Source organism: Phaenicophaeus curvirostris, chromosome 3 (assembly GCF_032191515.1).
Source record: "Phaenicophaeus curvirostris isolate KB17595 chromosome 3, BPBGC_Pcur_1.0, whole genome shotgun sequence".
Lineage (NCBI taxonomy): Eukaryota > Metazoa > Chordata > Aves > Cuculiformes > Cuculidae > Phaenicophaeus > Phaenicophaeus curvirostris.
Window position 1 is genome coordinate 22,267,422 of NC_091394.1, and position 23,090 is coordinate 22,290,511.

Here is a 23,090-nt window from a genome sequence, read left to right on the forward strand (position 1 = left end):
TTTGACACTGTAAGTATATTGTAATTTCCTTTCACACTCTTCTGTTCAAAAACTCAGATCCTGTACTGAGTTGTGCATCAGGTGCAATTACACGAATTTGCATGAGTAACTGACAACCTCTTTTGTGTTTTTACCAAATTTTACCAAGTAGCCTTGTAGGTAAAAAAGACATGGGGGAGGAAATATTGCAATATCTAAGATTTGCTCGTTTGTTGTCTCAGCCACAGAGAATTCAGAGGAGGTCTTCTGCACCATATTCTGCACAAGCCACGAAGCCCCAAACCACATCTTACCAGCATGGTCTAACATCCTACAGCAAAACCGAGCGAAAAAGAGATCTACATGAAATGTGTTCTATCTATGAATAACCACTATGACAATGATCAAGGCTCAACTATGTGACAAGGAGAAGAGAAAATCCGTCTAAAGAAATATTAAAATAAGAAGAGGAACGTACCCTTTTCTCTGACATAGGTGGGCTAAGTAATTGTATGCCTCTGGAAATCACCAGAATTTCCCAAATTTGGGTCTAATATGAGCCTATCTGAGACCAGATCAGTTTTATACCCTTACACTTAGGCTCATCCTGTTATGGTCCCTGCACGTGATCTGACTGATAATGCATGGCCCATTTCATCTTTCATAAACCATGAATTACAATTGGAAAAGCCTCAGAACCATCCCACAAATAAAGGCAGAGAAGAGATAACAGTTGAAGGTTTAATTTGTATAAAAGACCTTTCACAACTAAGAATGGTGGCAGTTCACCTCCATGCTCACTGTGCAGTTCCTCCCTGCCACCTACAAAAAGGTCTCAATTAGGTAACATTTCTAGGACTTAAACCACAATAAAAATAGGCAAACAGATGACTATAATAGGAAAAGACAGACGAAGGTGAAATGTGGAATTTCTGCCTGCCTCCTGCTCTCAGAATGCAGCCTGGAAACCTCAGCCCCTGCTCCAAGCCTGCCCACGCCGCAGGCAGCATGCAAATACCACCTGCCCAGCTGATTTCATGCTCTGCCTACCCTGGGATGATCAGTATAAATTAAATGTCATGCTAATAAACTTAAGCCATGTGACTACAATTTAGATAAGTTACCAACTTTTCTAACACCTCCTTCTGCCATGGTCGCTAAAATTACACTAAAAAGAACTGCTTCATCCACTACACATTAATTTGTCAGCTTGGCAAAGAGATTAATATCACTAAGCAAAAATAGTTTGATGCAGGGCATAAACCCAAATATTTTATCTGATTTATGTCTAACACATATCACCTAGGTGATACAGTAAGCAATTGTAATTATCCTATCAGTCAGTACAGAATAACTACTGTAGCTAACTGGTGTGTGCAGAAGATATAAAGCCATTCAGAAGATTCCTTCAGGACCTGGTTTTTAATCTGTGTTGACATTTTCTTCAACTCTATTGTGTAAGTCACTCCACACAATCAGATGTCCCAGCTGCAACTTGAAGAGTCGCAGAAGCCCAGGTGCTTCGCTCCCCATGTGCTGCACTGGAGCTCAACCCAGTAGATGCTACATGAACTGGATAAAGTTGTAGGATGGAAAAAGAGTGGAAGCAGACACTGCTGTGATATAAAACAATACAGGGAAGGGCAAAGGCATGTAAATGCCTGTCTTCCTAACTAATAGGCTTTTTATTCCAAAATGTAATCATTTCACTAAATTATAGCACACTTTGAGCTGATAGAGTAAAAACCAAATATTGGAGGGAAGATAAAGACATGCTCAAAATGACAGTGAAGTGTTACAAGAAAATGTAAGTCCCTGTAAGATTATAACCAAAATGAGAGCACTGCATGTTGCAGGTAAGCACAAGAAGGCTTTGTCCCCTGCTCTGTCAATGGGGCTCAGGCACCTCAATTTCCAGCATTTTTAAAGCATTAAGAACTAGAGAAAAAACTCACAATGACTTCCTTGAAAGAATCTTTGTCATTGATTGTCTCATCCACTATACATCCAGACTGATTCAGGTAGTGGTAGTTTTCTGGTACAGATAAGTAAAAAGCATCTAGTGAGGAAAGAAAAGAGGACAAGTTAAAAAAAAAAAAAATCACGAAACAAAAGCATTCCACAAATTACTATGTCAGACTTAAATAGTTCACAATTCATTTGCTCAGAAATTATGACACCCACACAAAAATTTATATTAAAATCAGACACGTGGTTTTATTTTGCAGAGTTTTTTGCTTTGTTTAGCTGCACAATAAGAGTTAACTCTACGTTTTAGCATGCAAAGACAACAGGCCCTAAGGGAGATGCGGAGACAGCTTTAGGCAATTTTGCACATATAAAAATGTAATTCTTTTGTTCAGGGTATTTATTCTTTATGAGAGCAGATTAGAGGAACCAGAATTAGGTCTCTTTGCTGCTGTGGAGTTATTTAGTACCAGCAAGAATATTCAGCTTGAACAGAATGAGGCGTGTTTGTCCCCAAGTAATTTTCCCAGGGCCTTGGTAGAAGCTGGGGGAAAAATTACCAGTAGCTCAGTGACACTCTTCAAATAAGCACATTGCTTTATCAAGTTGAGCTCAAATTCACATTCACTGAATCCCAGCTGAATAAATAACCTATTTCTCTACTTGTTTTAGTGGTTTTCGGCCGTTAAATTCTCCACTGCTGTCACCATGGCTGACTGCTAGTGGAAAGACCCTAAAGTTTAGACTTGCGCTTTGCCACTCACCTTTCTCCCTCTCTTCTATCCCTGCCAGCAGAGCATAGAATATATGATAATTTCTTTCCCCAGGGTTTTGTCTTACTACACGATTCTGTCAAAGTAAAAAAAAAATAGTTTCCATTTAAGCAATCATTTTTAAGGATAATTTTTAAATCTGTGTATTCAAACAAAATATTAAATCAAACAAAATTAACTGAGGAAAAGTAAACATCAACTTACTTTTTCCAATAAATCTACAGCCAAGAAGAAAAACTTCAGTCAAGGAATAAGATAAAAGCAATTAATACACAAGCTATTTATAATCTTACTTCTTTCATTTGTGAAAACAGGAAGAGCATCATGATCTTTTCTTACAACATGCCTACTGCCATAATAAGATGAATAAAACAGCAACAATGATATTGCAGGAGGTTTAATACCAGTGTGTTCCCACACCTCATTCTCCTCTATCTCATAAAAACTGGACTTGTCAGGTTGTGAATTTTAAATTACACTAATTTTTCTTTTTCTTAAGGCTTGCAAACAGCTTTAAGGGTGAAATCTGTCCCACTGCAAGGCAGCTTACATTCAAAACACTAGGTATATTCCTCATCCCCACATCTCTGGTGTTCAGGTGGAGCTGGCTCACAGTTCAATTTTGCCAAAGGCAAGACGAATCCAAGGATTCGACCCACCCAGGCTCACACTGCAAAAATTCAGCAGCTCTGCTCTTTCAACTACTTTTCCAGAAAAGCAAAAAACTTATCTTCGGATATAACAAGAGAGAGAAACAGATGACAAATGAACTTATCCCCAAGAACTCAGGCTGTTTTAGCTCGCTACGTAGGATCATGCACATGAGCCATGCTAGCAGTAGCAATACAAAATCGTAGTCCCCCAAGGGTACATAAAATACACCTTGTCACAAATGCATGTGTGCATGTGCAAGAACATATGTAGAATTTGGTGTTTCAGTTTCCCTTTCCCACCTACATCAGCTCAATTCAATAATGTATGTTTCAGGATGGAGTGAGAGGACAGACAAGGGTTAAGGACTTCTCCCTCAGCCCTCCAGAGTGGAGGTAAGTGGGAGCTGCCCGCAAACAGGGGTAAAATCACCAAATGAGGATACAATCTATAATTCTTCCTCCTTGAATGTTTCCTTTTTGACAGATGTTCAGCTGAATAAACTTCCCAAATCGACTTGAGTTGTTGTTGTAAACAGTTTTTGCATTGCCAAAAGCTTCCATAATTGGGCTGTGAAAATATAGAAGAATGACAAGAGTGTTAATGTGCGACCAGTATGCCAACAGTTTCACATGGGACTTGTGAAAGGAATTGCACTCTGCAAAGTTCCCTTCCAACACCCTCCTTAGCCACAGCCTAAATCCTCAGGATCAGCCTCAATTTACTAACAACAGGTATCTCAATTTTCTAGAAAATGATGCAAGTATTCAAGCAACAGGAAGACTAAATGTACTAAAACTACCTGCAGTTTAATCCGTTACTGCTCAAAAGATGCCTGCAGTTCTCATGGCAGTACTCAAATTCTAGAAATAAGGAATCTCAGCACATTCAAACTGATAGACAGATGTACAAAAAATAGTCCTTGTCCTAAGGCAATTAGAAATAATTACATCAAGATACAGCAGGTAAAACAGAGATGAGGCTTGATAAACAAAAGTACTAGCATCTCAAATTGTCTTTGTTTTTGAATAGTTTGAACCATGTGTTATTTCATTTGAACACGTTTTTTTTTTTCACTTGCACAGAGTGTGCCCAATTTATCTGATGTCTTTATTCATCTGTCTTATCAGTTCTCCTTATTCTCCCGTTCCCCAGCATGCTTTTACCACTTACCACACTTCATCCTCACTGTGCTGTATCTTGTTCTACCTTATCCCTAGCCTACACAAAATAAACCAATGCTGTCTCCCTCCCATCACCCATTTGCCTCACTTTGATTATCTGAACTCATCCCCAAATAAAAATGGAAGCCACTGCTAAAGCATCATCCATTTCAAAACTCTGCACCTCTTTTTTCATTAAGCTATACCACTGTGCTCACAACTCTCTAGAGCAGCCAGGTAATTTTGTTTAATGGAAAATTTCAAATTTCTTCCTTTCCAGTATTTATTTTATTTTTCAGTAAACACACCCACATCTTAAAATACATTGCAAGTTCTTATTCCAATAACAAGACTTAAGCCTTCTGCAGAAAAATACCTGTATATTGAAAGATATAGTACCTGCTCTCAAGAATAGCTTGCTCCACACAGGAGGTCTTCTCTCTGCAGGACAGCTCCAGCGAATGTTGGCTCATTGCAGACAAGAACTTGAGAATCAGCTTAGTGCTTTCTGTCTTACCTGCACCACTTTCGCCACTGAAAGAAGAGGAGGATCATGTTTGCACAGTTTCATCTGCTAGCCAAAATGCCCTCTGCCTGGCCAGCCCTCTAAACTCTAAATTACTGGAGGTCAGGAAGACTGGGGTGATTAGAAATGATACTCAAACGTCGGCAGAATACCCCTCTAAGCTTGTTGAATATGACATTCAACAGAAGATGTAAGCTATCTTTAGACTCCATATCCCTGTTCAGACAGCATTTCAAGGCACTGATTGCATAAGGATGCACACAACACTTAAGAGGCAACAAAGACCTATTTGAATACAAGCAACTATCCAACATTTCTCACCAACATGGAAAGACAAAAGCAGGGCAATGGTCATGGAGAAAGTCCATAATGCGAATTAAGATGGGAAAGTTTGTGACTGTTGCAGCAATCTAGCCAAGGAGGAAGCCCTGCTGTGAGAAGGAGGAGGTTAGAGACACCAATGCATATTATAACACATAAAGGCTACTAGTATAATTAATACTGATGTCTTTAATCAAACTTTTTATATATCTAGCCAAATAAACCAGATTCACATGAGATCAAAATACACAATTTTCACCTCCCACTACCATCAGAGAAGCGAAACCTCTGATCTTCATCTACAGCAAAATAAAGCTGACATTTTGAAACTGACATTTTGAAAACAATTAATAAGCAACCTTGCTGATGCAAATAGGAGGTAATATAATTAATTTCTCTTCAAAACCAACACTCTAAAAATGGAAGGTATAAAATTAGCTCATTTCTACTATATCATTTCCCTTTAATTATGTAGCCATATAATAAAAAATACACTGTAAGCCATTAAGATACTTAGCTTGTGGCTAAAATTTGTCTAGTTTGCTTACTTTTCATTTGAAGTCACAGAGTTATATCCTAAACTGTTTCCTAATTCTAGCTTTCCTAATTTCTAATTAAACTATTTCTAATCCCTGTTTACTGTCAATGAAAAGGGGTTCATTTTGGTCTCATCCTACTCTTTTAATTGTAGCAAGCAGGAGCTTCATCATTGACTTTGATGGAGCACAAGTGGGTATGAAGAGCAAGCCTAGTTTACTTGACAGTCTTTTATCATGTCATTGCTGAGTGCTGACCCCAGTGATTTTAGGTTACAGCAAATGATTATGATACTTCCTAGTAAAAAGTAAAGAAGAAAGGTACAGCCTGAGGAGGCAGCATGGGATTTTTTTACAAACAAATGCCAACAATTACAGAAATAACCAGGAAAAAGGCATTCAGAAAACATAATGAGACACAGACTTTTGTAAATGAGATTTAAGTGTTTCCCAGAAAGAATGAGAGTCTTTAAAATGTTTCATAAAAATTCATGCTCATCGATGCCAGCAAGTATCATCCATCATACTTCCATTATTTCAAGCGAACTCTGTAGTATTTTTAAATTTGGGTTTACCCTTGACTCCTGGACTTTTTGGTATTCGTTCCTTTTCTCTTTGCATGCCCTCACCCCTTCATGCTCCTCTGCCTACAAAGGAAGTATTTAATATTCACCATATTTAATACTTGCTCCTTGTACACTAACTGATTGGTAAAACAATTCTATCACAGGTTTTGAAAGAGCTTCACAAATGCTTGCACCATCCTTGTTTGGTGAAAAAAAATCACCAAGTGATACCTGCCTAAACCCTCACCCTCTGAGCAGTGCATACCTCACTGGCAGGGATCTGGGTGCCAAGGAGGACATCAGCTCTTTCACTGACATCATTCCTCCTCATCCCCTACCCTCTGTCCTATGCTCTGGAGCATCTGCAGTTCTATGGAATCTGAAAGTTACCCACTGTAGTGGACAACAATTCTACAAATGCAATATTCAGAGCTCATGGAAAAATATTTCCTGTGCTTATCCCTGGTACAGCTGGTATTACGCACAATTGCATGTTCCTAATTTTTTTTCTTGGAATCAGAGAGGCTCAGAGCTAGGTCAGGCCAGCACTGGGTCCTATCTCTTAATAGTCATCAAATGGAGATGGCACAGGGAAGATGTGCAGTATTTCCATTCTGTGCTCCTTCACCTTTCAGTCAGTTGCTCATATAGTCCTGGTTTCTGTGTGTCTTGTAACCCCCAACTGCTTTATCTTCTGTAAGTTTCTAGCCATGCCCCCTAAATAACATATGAACGTGTCTTCTTGTTTTGGAGCTATTAGTTTCATTTGATGCCCCCTAGTTCTCATATTGGAAGGAAGAGCTGAGAATTCATGCCCGTGCTCCCTCCCTCCGCTATACATGACTTCATGGATAGCACCTCATCCCCCAGATTTGAGCTGCCTGTCTCCATCAGTCATTCCCACATGGAGCTATGTTATTCTTCTGATCACTCCTTGTTTTCTCCTCTGACCAGCCTCCAGTTCCACAGTCCTCCTAGATAACAAGCAACAGGGAAAAAGGCTTGTGCAAAATACTCCAGATACGAGCAAAGGATGGATTTATCTTGTATTCTCTATTAATTTACAAGTAACTACTATATTCCATTTAGTTTTATGACTACTATTGAGCACTGAATGGATGGGCTCCTGAAGCCTCTGGCATCACAGCAAAATCTCACCCCTCCATCATGCTACTCAGCTTGGAACCCCATTACTTTATGTGCATCAAGTTGGGTCCGCGTTTTTTCTTTACAAAATGCTCTGTAAAAGACAGTAATTACTAATGAGATTAAAATCAAGAACAAGAATGCTAAACTTTAAAGTTATTCATTCAGCCCTATAGTACATTTAGAGTAGGTAAAATGGGTTCAATACTTCAGGCCCCTTAAAATGCCTACGCCTACAAGGAGTTGCCAAGGTCGGTAAAAGAAGGGAGCATTTTTTAGTACACAGCCAATGTTTCCAGCAACATTTCCACCCCATGAATCTAGAGTGCCCAGCTTGCTCCACATCACTACATGCAGCATGCTGAATATATTAAGTGTGACAGCAACCCAGGAGGCCTCCACTTAGGAGATCTTTAAACTTTCTCCATGACTTGTTCTATGCAGGGCATCTCGCTAAGGGCACAGCAGCCTGCACTCCAGACTGCCGCAGTGGAAAAAGGGGTCACCGAGAGAGACTCCTTATTCTGAAAGACATAACGCAAGTGAGGCAGTATCAACACTACTTTAAATCAGTTCTCAGTTCTGTCTGCTGGCTTTAAACCCCAAAGACAGATAGACTCAGACAAAATAGGCCTCTTCAGCAAATGCAGTTTTTCAAACGCACATACGAATTGTGGTGTGTCAGTCTCATAACAACGTCTTCCCATCACAAGCCTGGGTCTCATCCAAAGAGTATTTTGGTTCACGTTGATTTTCAGGCTGAACAACAACAAAAATGCCAGGCCATCAGATGATAATAGAGAAAGCAAACCGGTGTCAGACTGTGGTTTCCCACTCATGGCATTGACTCGAGTGTAATTCAGGGTGATTGCTCCTCTACCCACTCTACACTTCTTTTTGAGTGCTTTAAGCTGGATCAATAGCTTTTGTATCTGAGAGAAGAGCATGTGTTTGCTAGTCCACAGATTGCAACACCCCCCTAAAGATAATTTCCTGTTCTTACAATAAAGGGATGGAAGGTTGAACTTGGTCCCAAATTAAGAACATCAGCTAATCATGGGGGAACTCAGTACCTTCCCTACATTTGGTAATATTGTTTGGCTATTCCTTGAGTAATACAGACCCTTTTCATGCCCCTGCCAAGGCACCCAGCTAAAAAATCAGAAGATGTTATTTTTTTTTAAATGTATCTGTTGTAGCATCAAATTTAATTGTGATGGGCTTTTTTTTTTTCCTATTTTAAATTATTCTGCAGTAGGGTTCAGATCAACATGAAAATGAGCATCCATTGAGGCAGGTGTTTTTGTCTAGTTCAACATCCAGATAAGCAGTTTTTAGCCTGGGAGAACAAAAATACCATTTCACAACCATGTAAATATTCGAATGTTTAAGTTGTGCTGAATTTTCTCAGTGTGCCCCTGTGATGACACTTCAGGCTTCTAAGTAAATTCTATGCAGCATTACCATGATTTAAAATAAGCCTGTGTAACAAAGATCGACAAATAAACACCTTCAGATGACTCCATTTAATATAATCTCTTCCGTGTTTCCTTCCTTTTCATGCCTGGTCTGGGTGGTTATACTGGGAAAATGGTCTCACACTAGTACTACATTTTGAGTCTCTACTGATGACTGTTTTTAATTCAGGTTCTTGCCTTCATTCTCTCACTTTACCCCACCCAGACAAACATCCAAAGCATTTCAAAGCAGCAGAAGCTTTTCCACGGTTTTTTGCCATCAATGCCCTAAGCAAGCAGCTCTAACCCAAAGCTGAGCTAACTCTGGAGGCCAGCAGAGGGCACTCCAAGCCCGGAGGACCACAAGCAGGCTCTCCCTACCTCACCTCCTGGGGATGCTGCAACTTGCTACCCAGTTTTTAGTAAAGTAGAAGCAGGTGAAACTACGAATCAAAATGTGAAGCCTACGAGAACAATTAACTTATTTTAACTGGTTATAATCGTTTACTGTGTTTTCATGATGCAACAAAAATTCTTTTTTTATTATCTCTTAGATTAAATATGAGACAAGAATATTTGCCTGAACTCAAGACACTGAGCGCTTCACCTACCCATTTTATTCAAATATCAGTAGTAACCAAGAAAGCCTGACAGTGATTTGTTGCAACATCTAATTCTAAGCCAGTGACCAGGGTGCTGGAGAGGATGAGTACACTTCTAATGCCCCAGACTAAGTGTTTGATCACAGGACTTCCCTAAACCTCATGATGGCCACTGAAAAACTTCAGTAATTTTAAGAACCCCTGCTCTGAATCCTTCTCAGATACAACAGATAACACTGTTTTAGGGAAGAAGATTTGACATTTAGTTTTTTTGATTTGGATTGCACATTCCCTCAGTTTCTGAAGAAACAAGATACCCTTATAAGATTGCATTGCGGCACTTGTCTGAAACACCAAACTTACATAAATTGTTTTAATCCATGATCAGAGCAAAAAAGAAAAATTAAAAAGGACTGCTAATGCAAAACTTCTCCATACTATGTTTTATCTGTACCAAGTCACATACTTTACACAACAGGCACTGTTGGAGACTCCTATGGAACATCAGAGACTTCTGCTTATGTCCTTTTTAGGACAGAATCTGCTTTTCTCTTAGCAGCTTGTGGGGAACTAGAAAGAAATGCAGAATACTTGGGACAGTATACTAACAACCACCTGCTAGGCACCAGAAATTATTTCAGTCCCCAAAATTTGGGTATACGGACTGTTCACAAGTAACTACTGGGGCAAGGCTTTGGTTTCCCTGCTCATGTGCAAACCTGAACAGCTGAGCTGGCAGGCTGGGGAAAGGGAAAAGGGCTAAGGGCTGGCAGAGCTTTAAGCTCTTCTGGAGCATGAAGGAAGGAGGAGCTGAAATCTGACATCAGTGAGATCCTGAACACTGGTGACACAGTGGATCAAATAGGATGCTATTAAATCGCCGTCAAATTAAAGCACAACAAGATTAAGCAAGGAAGATCAAACAGGCAGAATTAAGTGGCTGAAACATGGAGGGTTTTCGCTTCTGCTGTTCTTATTTACTGCTTTTCTCAAGACTGGTGGGTTATTTTTCGTTTTCCTCTCAATACAGGGTTCAGGGTCTAACAGTGACGAACTAGCGAGCTGCACAGGGATGTTCAAACTGGTGAGAAAAGCACTTAGGGTGACATTAGATGGGTAAGTAGCAAAAAATACAAAAAACCACAATTTTTTCACTAAAGGAAATCAATAAGATGTGTAAGAAAAAATAACATTTTCTTAGAGGATCACAAAACAAAACTGAGTTGACTTCAGAACTCTTTCCCAAAACTCTGATGACTTCAAAGCCCACTTTCTTTTTGAGTTTTCCTCCCCATAGGGGCCAAACCCATACTCCTAAATCACCTTGGAAGGCTCACCGTCTGGGATAATCAAAGCAGCAGCAGCCATTTACCTGATGAGGATACACTGGTTTTCATGGCGCTTCCAAAGGCAGCGGTAGCACTCGTTTGCCACAGCGAAGATATGAGGTGCAATCTCTCCCATGTGGTGCTTGCTGTATCGCTCCATGGCAGCGCAGTCGTACAGTCCCGGGATGCTCTTGTAAGGGTTCACTGAGGCAACTATCGAGCCAATGTATGTCTGCAAGCACACAGCCCCCCCCCCCAAAATTGTTATTAGACACAAGGTGGAACAGATTCACACTCTTCCCAAATGAAAAACGACAAATACCCCTTTTCAAAAGCCTAGCAATCCTTTGGATAAAGTTGTAGCATTTTCCCCTGTTTTCTTCCTTTCAAGAAAAGTGACAGAAGGGCAAAAATTGTTTCAACCTCTGTTATGTTTTCATGCTTAACCTGCCTACAGCACAGAGCTTCTCAGCTGTATGAACCCCAGCCTTAATGCCATTACAGCTGCACAGTAATGCTTATAAGCGCTGGTCTACAGCTGCTTCTCTCACATTCTTAGGGACTCATTTAACTTACTAAAAACCTGACTGTATCCCAACTACTAGTGCAGAAGTCCCTATTTCCATGTAGAGTATCCAAGCCTTTCTCTGCTCCTCATTTTGAAATCAGAACTATCAGGTGTTATGGTAGACACTACCACCACTATATGGTAGCAGGCTCAAAGAAGAGCACATGAACTTGCAGACACTCACAAAACATCAGGTTTCTGAAACTTAATTTATTACTATTTGATGCACAATGGCAGCTGACAAGGCATTCATTTCTATCCCATTACAATTACAGAGCATATCAGTTAAAACCACCCAGGCAGCAGCTTATGCCCATTCCCACTGCCTTAATTTATTAGGCTGCAGTAACTTAATCATATGCAACAGTCTATCCCCAGTGCTGTTTTCTCCATCAACTTAAGCGAGGTAGGGGAATAACATTAAGCATGTTATCTCCAGAATTTCCAGTACGTTTCTATGGCATGTGAAATTAATTGATATACTGTATGATGTGTGTGGTGTTACTGCTGTGATACTGATTTCATCTTGCTAAGCAGCCTTGCTGTGCTTACAGGCAGGAAGCTGACACCCATCTTCCAACAGCCCTGCTGTGGACTTGCAAGGAGCCAGGCTGCGATGCCTTCAGCCCTGTAATACTGTCCCCATGTACAGACAGCTGCTTAACCAGCAGTCAACGCTCTCATCGCCCACAGGAGCCAGCTGTGAAGCTGACAGCAGGGGCTCTCTTCACCTCCACAACACCCTGCCCAGAAAGGGCTGGATAAGGCAAGCCACAACTTGCACACCACAGAAATGCAGCCCCACATGATCCTACCGCAGCCACCCTCTCCTCTGGCAAGGGGGCACTCACTGAGACCCAGTAACCACCAGTTCCCCCACCTTTTCCCTTCCTTTCTGTCAGTCTCTTCCACAGCACTTACATTCAGTATCTACCTGCCTCCCTCTCCTTCTCCTTAATTAACATGTCATTGTCTCTATGTACCAGCTCCTCTTTCTCACTGTTACCCTGCTGTTACATTCCCCATTATCCACCTGTTTGTCCTCCATCAGACCCACAAGTAGCAGCTTTGAGCTCTTTTTGCTAAGAACACTGACTACAGAGGTGTCCTTGAAATGATGATGATTTTATTAGCTGCAAGGGGAATATTCCTCCTCATGTAACTCAAGTACCTTTTAGAGAGGTGTGAAATCTTAATCTGTGTCTTTTATAAAAACTCTCATGCTGTGCAATAACTCAGAAGGTTTCGTCTAGAGGAAAGATACCATTTCAACACAAGATTGTATTGCAGGGCAATTACAGCACTGAGACAACAGCTTAATTTCCTGGGTTCATCCCCCCTTGGGTTCTTGAATAATTAATGAGGAAGCCTCTGAAAACAAATTTCCTAAGTTTGATACATATTTCAGCACAGATTGCACAGACAAAATTTTAAGAGAGTTGTTTTTTTAAATTACATGAATACAGTGCAAGCATGACCGGTAAAACAGACTCCTAAAGATATTTCTCTCTACCTCATTGAAGCCTGTCTGAAGTCTTAGAAAATGTAAAAATAGTGACTTGAAGCACACCATCACAAAAGATGCCCTGGCAAAGCAGCAAATAAAACAAGAGCCCCGTGACACATGATACCATCTAACTTTATAGCTGTAAGCACCCAGTCTCAGTTCTGTGTGATCAACTACCTGACAGAACATCATCACACTCCCTGATGTTCCTGTGATAAAGCACTAGCGAAACTACACCTTGAGTAGCTACAGTGCAACTTTGCTTAGTTCTCTTATTTCAAAGAGTAAATATCATATAAGAAGTGACAGCAGCCCACTTCTGCACAGGCTTGCTGAATGTGAGGCACTTTCCCATGGCTTAAGCATAAAAAATTTAAAAAATGAGATAAACACAGAATATTAGTCATCACTGAAAACAAAAGAAGTTTTTTATTTAATAAAATCAGCTGTTTTCATTGCCTCACAACTCATCTAAGGTATCATAGAGAAAAAAGTAGTGTATTATTGCAATAACAGAAACCTGATAAATAGAAATGACACCGGTGAAAAAAACTCCAAGATCACCTCATGGAGTAAAGCTTAGGACTTGTCACTACTTCAAACACTTTTTTCCCTGTCTTTTTCTTTCAGCAAAAATGTGAAGAACCACAACAATTTTGCGGTTCCAGTCTTTCGGTGCTTTGAGTACATAATACCTCTCTGCAGAACAAGTTAAATGCATGCACAAATTGCCACCAGATTATAATGACACAAGACAGAACAAACACGGGTCCTCAAAAAAACAACTACCTCATCCCACGATAACAAAAAAAACTTATATTCTTCACAGACTGCTGAATCAGATTTATCATCTTCCAAATGTAATAATCCATCCCAGGAGCAGCCACAACTAGGTATCTGGATGGTCTAATCAGAACTTAGTTGAGCTAAGGGAAAGTTTCAGCTTAACCCAAGGTAGTTCAGCAATGTATCAATGAGCTGAAGCACCATCATTATTAAAAACTATTCACATTATTTCAAAAGTTCCCATGATGTGACACATCTTCCCAAAATATTTGTAAATTTCCCCTAGGATACTCAACAGCATCAAGATCTGCTGCAAGAATCACTTCCTACATCACTTCCAGACTTACTACTTTTCCCATCCAGTAATTATCACATGCTCTTTGTAGTAGCAGTATTTTATAAACACAGTAGGATCCTACTCCTGGTAGCCTCTACCCTGGCAACTCTAAAAGCCATGAAGTCACGGATCCAAGGCGTGGCATGATCTGCACGCACATGTGGAAGAGCACCATTTCACCACCTCCCTGTTCACAGGGCTCTACTTTCCGTCCACCTAGGGACTCTGAGCATCCCCCCTCGTGCAAACTCTTTCTCAGAGGGCAGATTTTCTAGTTTTGCAAGTGCAAGCACTGTAGCAGCAAGTTAATTCAGTGTAAAGAGATACAAAAAATGCAGGGCTGTTCAGTGGATGAGTATTGTCTCCTGAATGCTATTTCTGTACCAGGCATCAGCATATGGCAAACTAAAGTAGTTAACAACCAGAAGTAGGACCTCTAAACTACTTTACTGTGCTAACATCACAAGGCAGCTGTTTGGATGAAATTTCCAAAAAGGTATTTCCACGTATGAACGTCACTTCTGCTTTGCTTAGAAAAGAGTGAATTAAATTTTCTTCTTGTTCTTCATAGTTTCTAATCTGATTCTTGCAGTCAATAATTACTTATTTTAACAAAAGCACTCCAAAGCAGTTATGAACAGAGAAAATGCTCATACATCTGCTACCATCTGGCAAGTGGACAGGATTTCTGAAGATTTGCAGTTGAAATAGTGTGAGGGGTATTTCAGAGAAATACTGCGTAGAGCTGTAACTACAAGGCTGACTTCTTAAATCCATAGCAATGAACGAGATAGTTTACTTTTCTCTGTAATATGACCAACTCAACACTTCAGACAGAACCACACACAAACTCTTAAATTACTTTATTACAGACTAAACTAGCAACAACTTGTTATCAGAGCATCACTAATACATTTATTTAAACCCAAGAATAAATTAAAGTTGAGTTATTCAGCCTAACTCCCAATGCAGCACTTTGGTTACCATATTAAAAGGCTGGGCTCCTCTTCCACTTTCTAATTTTTACTGAAATTTTACACTGATAATACACCTAACAAAACACTTTCAGTCACAAAACACAGACACTCCTGCTCCCCATTTTTGCACAAAAAGAAGAAATAAGACTGTTTGCTGATCCTTTAAGAGGAATTTCAAAATTAGGTCAAACCCTCTCTTCTCATCTAGATGTTCAGGAAGGCAATGGCACTGCAAGAGTTAAAAATGAAAGAGGCACAGAGGAAGAGATTTTCCATCAGTTCTTTGAAAGCTTTTTTTGTTTTGCTTTTTGCTTTCTGATAGCAATCAGCTTTGAACCTGTGTCTTGAAATCACCCCAGACTCCTTCAAACTCTCAAAGCCAATTAGTTCTTCCACAAGGTTCAAGTACACACAATGATTTATGATACCCACAGAAATACTCCAGAAAAACTTGCAATGGTCAGAGTAGTTCTGTCTAACATGAGAGGTGTTTTTAACCTTTTTTTAAGGAAGACACAATCAGTTTTTTAAGTTAATTTTAAGCTGATGCCAAACAAAGGTAAATTACATAAAAAGCTTTATTGGTTAAAATACACTTTTCCAAGTTGGCTTTAAATTACAAGAAGCAAGTTTGCAGTAGATGAACTAAATACACTTTAAATGTCTGTCTTTCTCATATAGAAAAGGCTTTCGGATTAAAAGAGGAAAAAGTAGAGGGTGAAATTTTCCCTTCAAAATTGTTTTCAGGTTCTCTTCACAGAAAAAAGCAATGAAAAATTGGAAAATGCTCTAATGTAGCATCACTTCATTAATTCTATAAACCAAACATACTAAACATAACATAATGATAACCAGACATACTAAATGTAATAGGACCACCTTGTTTTCTCTCTTTTCCTCTTCACAGATGCCTTTTTGGGTATATCCTTTCAGGTTTGCTCCATATCCAGCAACCTACACAACTTCTGCATTTTATGCAAGCTTACTCTTTCCACGTAAGGTCATCAATTTTACCTTACACAGTTTTTCTTATGACCTGTTTTTCATCCTCTACATCAAGATAGCTCTCTGTACTTCCCAGACTTCTAGCTTCTGAGACAGCCCATTTCTCCTTCCTTCTTAAATACATAAATAAATATATAGATAAAAAAAACAGGGGCGGTGTGGTAGGAGAGGCCTTCTTTGCTAAAGGGTGTAATGTGCCGATCCTGAATTCAGCCTTTGATCAACAATCTCTAAAGAAACTCTTTGCACCACTAAAGCACGCAGAAGACGACTGCATTCCTCAATTTCCGTCAGTGAGTTTGTTCAATGACGAGAAAAAATCCATATATTTCTTGCAACCTAGTACTAGAAATGTTGGAACTGATCAAGTATAGAATTCAGATGTTTTGTTACAGATATATACATTAAGAAACTGCACTTTGTCCAACTCTCGTTAGAGAACTTTCAAGACATTCTGCTTTCGGATGAGAAAAACCTATCTCATTACAGAAACAAAAGCATATTTACAGACGCCTAAATTAGGTCTCTGGGTTGGTTTTGAGCAGCTCCTGACACTCCTGGAGTCACCTGAGGAACCGACCCAGTGAAAAGTAAAGTGGTTTGGGTTTTTTTTTAAAAATCAGTATTCGTATCAACCTGACAAATTACTCAACAAGTATTACTTTCGGAGCTGACCCTTCATATATGGGAAAAATAAAATAAAACTGCAGTGCAACTGGCTGATTAGAAAGCTACTTATATAATGCTTTTAGACAATGTATGGGAAAAGATTTTTATCACTGTTCTACACAACTTGTGTGTGCCATTAAATAATAATGGTTATAGTAACATTACCGAATTACAATACCAGGGCTTTCACAGAACAGGCAGAGGCAGGCAACACTTGAAAGACCAAAGGCGTCAAACCTCGTTATGTCTTCGAGAGCAAATTTCAGGGTCTCAGTAAGTAAAACCTGGGGACAGAGGAGTTTGCCCCACACTGCAGATACAGCCTCCATGATTCCCAGTTCTCGAAGCTAAAGGGATTGATGGTAATCATAACTAAGTTTATTCTGAGGTGAAGATAACTAGGTCAATCATCACATACACGTCAGCATAGAGAGGAGAAAGACGGCTGGGCCACATTATGGCGTGCTTTTCAGGGGAGGCAGTAGAAGGGGCAAGGGCATGCCATAAACAGGATGATAATTAATGCCCTTATTTTTGGTAGGAACTTTATTTATCCTCTCTGTGGTAAGTATACTTCATCTTTCAGCTAGTCCCATGTTAATTTCAGTGGGACTGAATCCAGTTGTCCCTCTAAATTACAAACTAAAATGTCTGAAGCCGAGCTCCTTTCTTAAAAACCATAATCAAAGCGAAGAACTAAACTACAAGTGCAGATGTTTTCAACCAATCAAGCCATTTCCAAGATGGAAAAGTCATACTCTATAATCATCCTAACATGCTTAGGCTTCTTCAGCCCTCACCATGTTTGGTGACTCATGATGGGTTTCCAACTGCCCAAATTTACATCAGCTTTGCTTTTCTTTATCTCTATGTTGCTTGTTGACACACACAACATTATGACCTTTAAATCGTACATTTTTCCTGTCAAGGTTAGTTGTAGGATTGAAGGCAAAATGAGCTGTTTGTAAACACACAGGCCACACTACAAATGGAAGAGTTAGCATCCACAGAAAAGGACCTTTGGAAGGGAACCAGAACATGACAGAGAATAACACTAAGAAAATCGAGTGCCAAGAGCCAGCTACCTACATCCAAGACCCACCTGCTAAATGTGCTCCTTTCCATTGTTTTGGAAAGTGTCTTCTCAGATACGTTCACAGTGGTTAGCAGCACTTTGCCATGTGCTTCCATCCATGATGTGAGCTGCAGTCTCTTCTACCAGCTAACATTCTGGTGGCCTTTTTCCTTCCTGAACTAAGCACAGATCAGATCCAAGGCATTTTCAGATCCAGGCTTTATGCTTGTCTTCACTGGTACATTCACAACAAGATTTTGGAATAATCTTGGATCACTTTTTAAGTGGGTGATTTCAGATGATCAGAGTTGGGTAACAGTATACCCTAATAGATGCATTCTTTTCTGTTATATTGACCTTTCAACCCAACTAACATGACCTTAAGCTTCCTTTGATACATTAAGCAACACCATCCTGTTCTCAAGCTCCTCCAAGAGCAAAGGCTATGCTCCCTCTTCACAAAAAAAAGTGGTACTTTGCAACCCAGCTACCTTAACTTCCAAACTAAGCAAATCCTTTCACTCTCTACTTCAAAAAGCTTCAAACTTTTGCATTCACAGTATCCTTCAGCTAACCGAAGCTGCCTAGATCTGTCTGTTTCTTAAGGGTTAAAAACTGGGCTTTGGTCACCTTAGCTGCCAATGTAAATTCCCAAAACAGAACACAGAAGCAGTCACATCTTTCAGCTTAATTCCACAGAAGGCTCAGAGATGAAGAATCCACACAGAAGTTGAGTTCTCCACAGGTTAAGATAAACACATAAATCAATCTCATCTTCTTTTCCCACTAATTTTCTCCTACTGAATACTATTCCATACGGATGGAGATACCCAAGAGACCTCTGCGAGTGTTATACAGAATCCTCACCAAAAAATCCAGTTAGGAAATATGAAACCAATTTTAAGAAAAGCTCATAAAAGAGCCTTGTTAACAGTCAAAGGTAAAAACCAAAACAGCAGACAATAATACTAGTGTCAGATAGACATGTTTCTTTCTTTAAGAACATCACAGGTTTCTGGTGTGTTTTATAAAAAAAACCCAAAGCTCCTTGTTTTTATTGCATTCTTTTGCTGACTAATACAACGCAATCTCTAGCACGAAGCAGTTCCAAATACTGGATGTCAGGATAATGATCTTCCGTGCATAGACTGTTTAGACAGTTATGGAAGAGTATCTCCCTCACCATTGCCAAGTGGAGAGAGGAGATGACCTCCTGAACAACAAAACATGATCGATCACAATGAGACATTGATTTTTGTCATTTTCATGGGCTGCAACACAGCATATGGACATAGATTTGCACATCAGTCTGTAGCTTGTGCACACAGCTTAATTCTAACCAGACGATCTCTAGCTCAAATCAGAAAAGGCTCCACAAAGAGCAGAGACCCCATGGATCGTCACTTGATATCAAATGGCCTGCAGCCACACACTAGGTCTTCTTTCTTCTTCCGGCTTTGTTTTGCACAATGCTGAAATAAGTCTTTCAAAGCTGTCTGAAGGTCTAACTCACCCTCCAGCAAGAAAAAGACAAAAATTGTCTTCTTCCTTTCTATAAATTGTCTTCTTCCTTTCTATAGATTCAGCTTGGGAAGATAAAGGGGCTTTTCAGAGAAAACACATGCAAATGAAAACAAAAATGCCGGTAGATGATATATGAAAAAGCAGTGCCTCTGGAACACTAGAGAAATATATTTAATATAAAGCTTTGGAGATGTGTTTTATTCTGCCCGTAAGTATTTTACATTCTGATATCCAGATTTTTGAAACTTCCATGGTCCTTTAATATCTTAAGACCTCTTGCACAGAAAAGGCTTTTGTATGTGGAAATCAGGAAGAGATGGAATTAGGCTGTAACAGAAATCGAACGCCAGAATAACTGAAATCTACATCTATGCCAGGTAGGTTATGGGATGGCACCAAAGAGCTGCCAAATAGCCACAGGTCTAGAAACCAGCACTAAGATGGCAAATGGTATTAGCAGTCAAAAATCTGCCAAATGGAACTTTGGGTCTCTTTTTGCTTTTAAAAGGAAAGACTGATGGACATCAAAAGGAAATAGCTGAAACTGCTTACGAGAAATAGACTACATCTTTTCAGATAAAAGTAACACCTTGGCTATGAATCAATAGTCCATTTATGCAGGTATACAACAGCTATAAAAGTAATTTAATTCATTCTTAAATGGGTTGTCTGTGGCCTTTCGAGTACTAAACTGCTGGAATACGTGAATAAGGCAGTTGGACAGTGTAGGACAAGCAGTAAATTTTGTGCAGCTCACTTTATAGTCAAAGCCTAACTCACGTAAAGAAAACATGTCCTGGTGACAGATAAGTAGGTTATGTTTCGGAATCCAAATTCCTGCCCTCCTTTTAATGCTTTTGAAGGACTGGGAGCAACAGAGCTTACAGTAAGGAGCCAAAGCTTACCTGCGAACAAGGCAAAGGTGTCCACAGAAGTGTTCAGCACCATTTGCAAAAGCTCTGACCAAACAGCACTTAGCTGCTGTTGGCACTGATGCAAATGACTGAAAAATTTTCCTTTTATTTTGCATATTGGTTTACTTTCTGTTCTCAGCTCACAGAATTAGCAACAACATTCAGTAAAGGCGTGGAGAAAATAACACAAAAACAAGGCTTCAAATACAGCAATATATATACCATCACCAAAACAAACCCTGCATAAGATGATAGCTTTCTACTTCGCAGTTTTCGATATGGAGTTATCATTAAGTAGGGCTTAGGTATCACTGAAAACTCATGGAAGTCAACAGGAATTGACCCTGTCGACCCTGCATGTACTATTCTCCTACCAACCAGCGTAATAATAAGAAAAATACTGGTATAAAGCAGATAGAAAGAGCAAGTTTTTTTATATTTTAATAAAACTCTGACCTCCTCTGTCTCCTTATCTGTCTCATTGAAACAGCCCACTCATGACAGAGGGTAAGACCCTTACCGCAACATGTACACACAGCAAGTACCTAATGTGCTGCAAATGGTATAATAAACCCATGTATTTGTGCGGCCACTGCATACATGTAGCCATGGTGTCTCTTGAGAAGTGTTTGAGTAGCCGTTGCATAAATGGTAGCATACTTACTTACTCTGATTTTTCTGAGCAGCTTCCTTTTAATGTTACCATGCTGATCACACCTCCTCAGGACAAAATATTTGCCAAGAACTGACAACATGCACCTTTAAAATCCCCAATATTTTCAGTTGTGAGGACAAAGTTCAGGCAAGCATTCTTTATTGTTGTTGTTATTAGTAGTCCAGCAAGTGCTGCGGTATGGTGCAATTCAGAAGTGAAGTTGGTTAACCAATGTATAAGCATTTGTTTACTTCTCAAATCATTACAGCTATATTCTTCCACTAGCATGTATTAAAAAAGGAAAAACAAATAAAAAATTATAATTGGCCTTTGTCAGAGAATTATTGATCTATATAACTGACCATCCTTTAGAAACAGCAATCACCAGATATAAATTGCACTAGACTTCCAATTAAAAGCCTAATGTGTTTTTATAGATCTTTGTCTGGCTGCTTTCTAGTAACCGATGTGAAATAGAAGATGTAATTAATGCTTAGAGACAGGAATTTACTTTGAACTACATTTTGAAAACATTATCTGATATGTGTAAGCATTACATGCTAATTATGGAAGTAAGTAGATATGTATAGACATTTGTCATGTGTCCTTAGCGACTATACCCTCTGCACCTCCATTGAACGAGCTGGTAGAAGAGAATTTTCCCCATCAGCTTAGGAAGGTATGAAAACCACTGTGATTCATCTGCACACTTTTTAAATTCCTTTACTATAACAGTAGACCAATTAAATAAACATCAGATTCCTCAGTGACTATAGAGCAGATACTGTAAACTGGTTACCTGGGATTGCTCTAGAGCTCTGGATGCCTGCGGAGAGTAACCGTGCAACAAAATCTGGGATGCAGATAACACAAGGATAAGTGTAGTTGTAGGAGCTAGTGTAACAACTAAGGACGTGGTCTAAAGGTACATGTATAACACTCTCTCTATATTTTATGGTGCTAATTAGTGACATAATTTGTGTATACCATTATTTTTATTTTTTGAAGTGAATGGCACACATGTATTTATACCATGAAACATAATAGGCCAAGGACAAAGGCTGTTGAGCTGTCTGGGATACAGATGCTTTTAAGGTCCAGTTTCTGCAAGGAGTGCATCTAAGTTCTTCTGTTTAGGAAATCAGTCATGACAGCTTTTGTCTTTATAAATAAACACTTCAAGGCTACTGCCTTCTGCTGATATTCCTTTGTCTCTCTGCATCCACAACTTCTGTCCGTGGTAGTGGACGCCTGAACAGAAACGCTTTCCAAGTGCCTGAATTATGTCTGTCTTACTTGATCCATTAGCCAAGACTTCAGGATTTCTTGCTATCTTCTCACTACAACGTGCAGCAACATCCACTTCCTGCTGACCATCATAACATGGCACAGAGCAACTGCAGTGAATCTGAAAAGACTTTTATGGTACGTGGTAAAAAACAATTATGCAAAAACCTAAACAAACAAGTCACAGACAACAACTGACCTAGATACTAAAGTATCTGTCTCCAAACAGAATGTGAAAAGCTCCTGACAGTGATTATTGATTAATACTGCACAAACATCAACTAGTTGCCTTAGGGAACCCTCATGACTTCAAGGGAGGTAAATTATCTAATTACTGCAAGTTTAACAAACTACAACTGAACATGCTGCTAAAGTAAACAAACACAAATAGATTTAAAAATCAATGCATAAATAACTGAACATGCTCTTTAAGAACAGATAACTGAGCTTTCAGTGTAATGAAGTGGCTAGGAGGCTTTTACTTTCTGAGGGAAAAGATAACTTTTTCCAGTTTACCATCTTTTTTAAAAAACAGAGAACTGTTTCTTTCTCATCCAAGTTATTCTATGTGTGTTGCTTCAGCTGAAGAGAAAGGAAGTTAGCCACAAAAACTGAGCTTCTAATTACCATCATCCTCCCTCTGATGTGGATGTCTACGTGGCTGGTACAGAAGTTTTTATACATGCTCACAAAAACTTAACAGATGGTTATAATTATTGTTGGGCAAACTGCAGTCCTAAATTGAAATTGAGTAAAAAAAAAACAAACAA

The 23,090-nt window shown here is 39.4% G+C and overlaps 1 protein-coding gene across 1 annotated transcript in view; it reads right to left on the reverse strand.

Moving 5' to 3' along the window:
• The window catches only part of MYO10 (myosin X), a 165,503-nt gene that overhangs the window by 64,688 nt on the left and 77,725 nt on the right, over nt 1–23,090 (reverse strand). Inside the window, exons 4-9 of the mRNA XM_069853025.1 lie at nt 11,061–11,248; nt 4,934–5,068; nt 3,817–3,941; nt 2,925–2,938; nt 2,712–2,796; nt 1,935–2,038 (exon numbers count right to left, since the gene is read on the reverse strand). Of these exons, the coding sequence (XP_069709126.1) occupies nt 1,935–2,038; nt 2,712–2,796; nt 2,925–2,938; nt 3,817–3,941; nt 4,934–5,068; nt 11,061–11,248 (651 nt within the window). The remainder of the gene's footprint in view (nt 1–1,934; nt 2,039–2,711; nt 2,797–2,924; nt 2,939–3,816; nt 3,942–4,933; nt 5,069–11,060; nt 11,249–23,090) is intronic.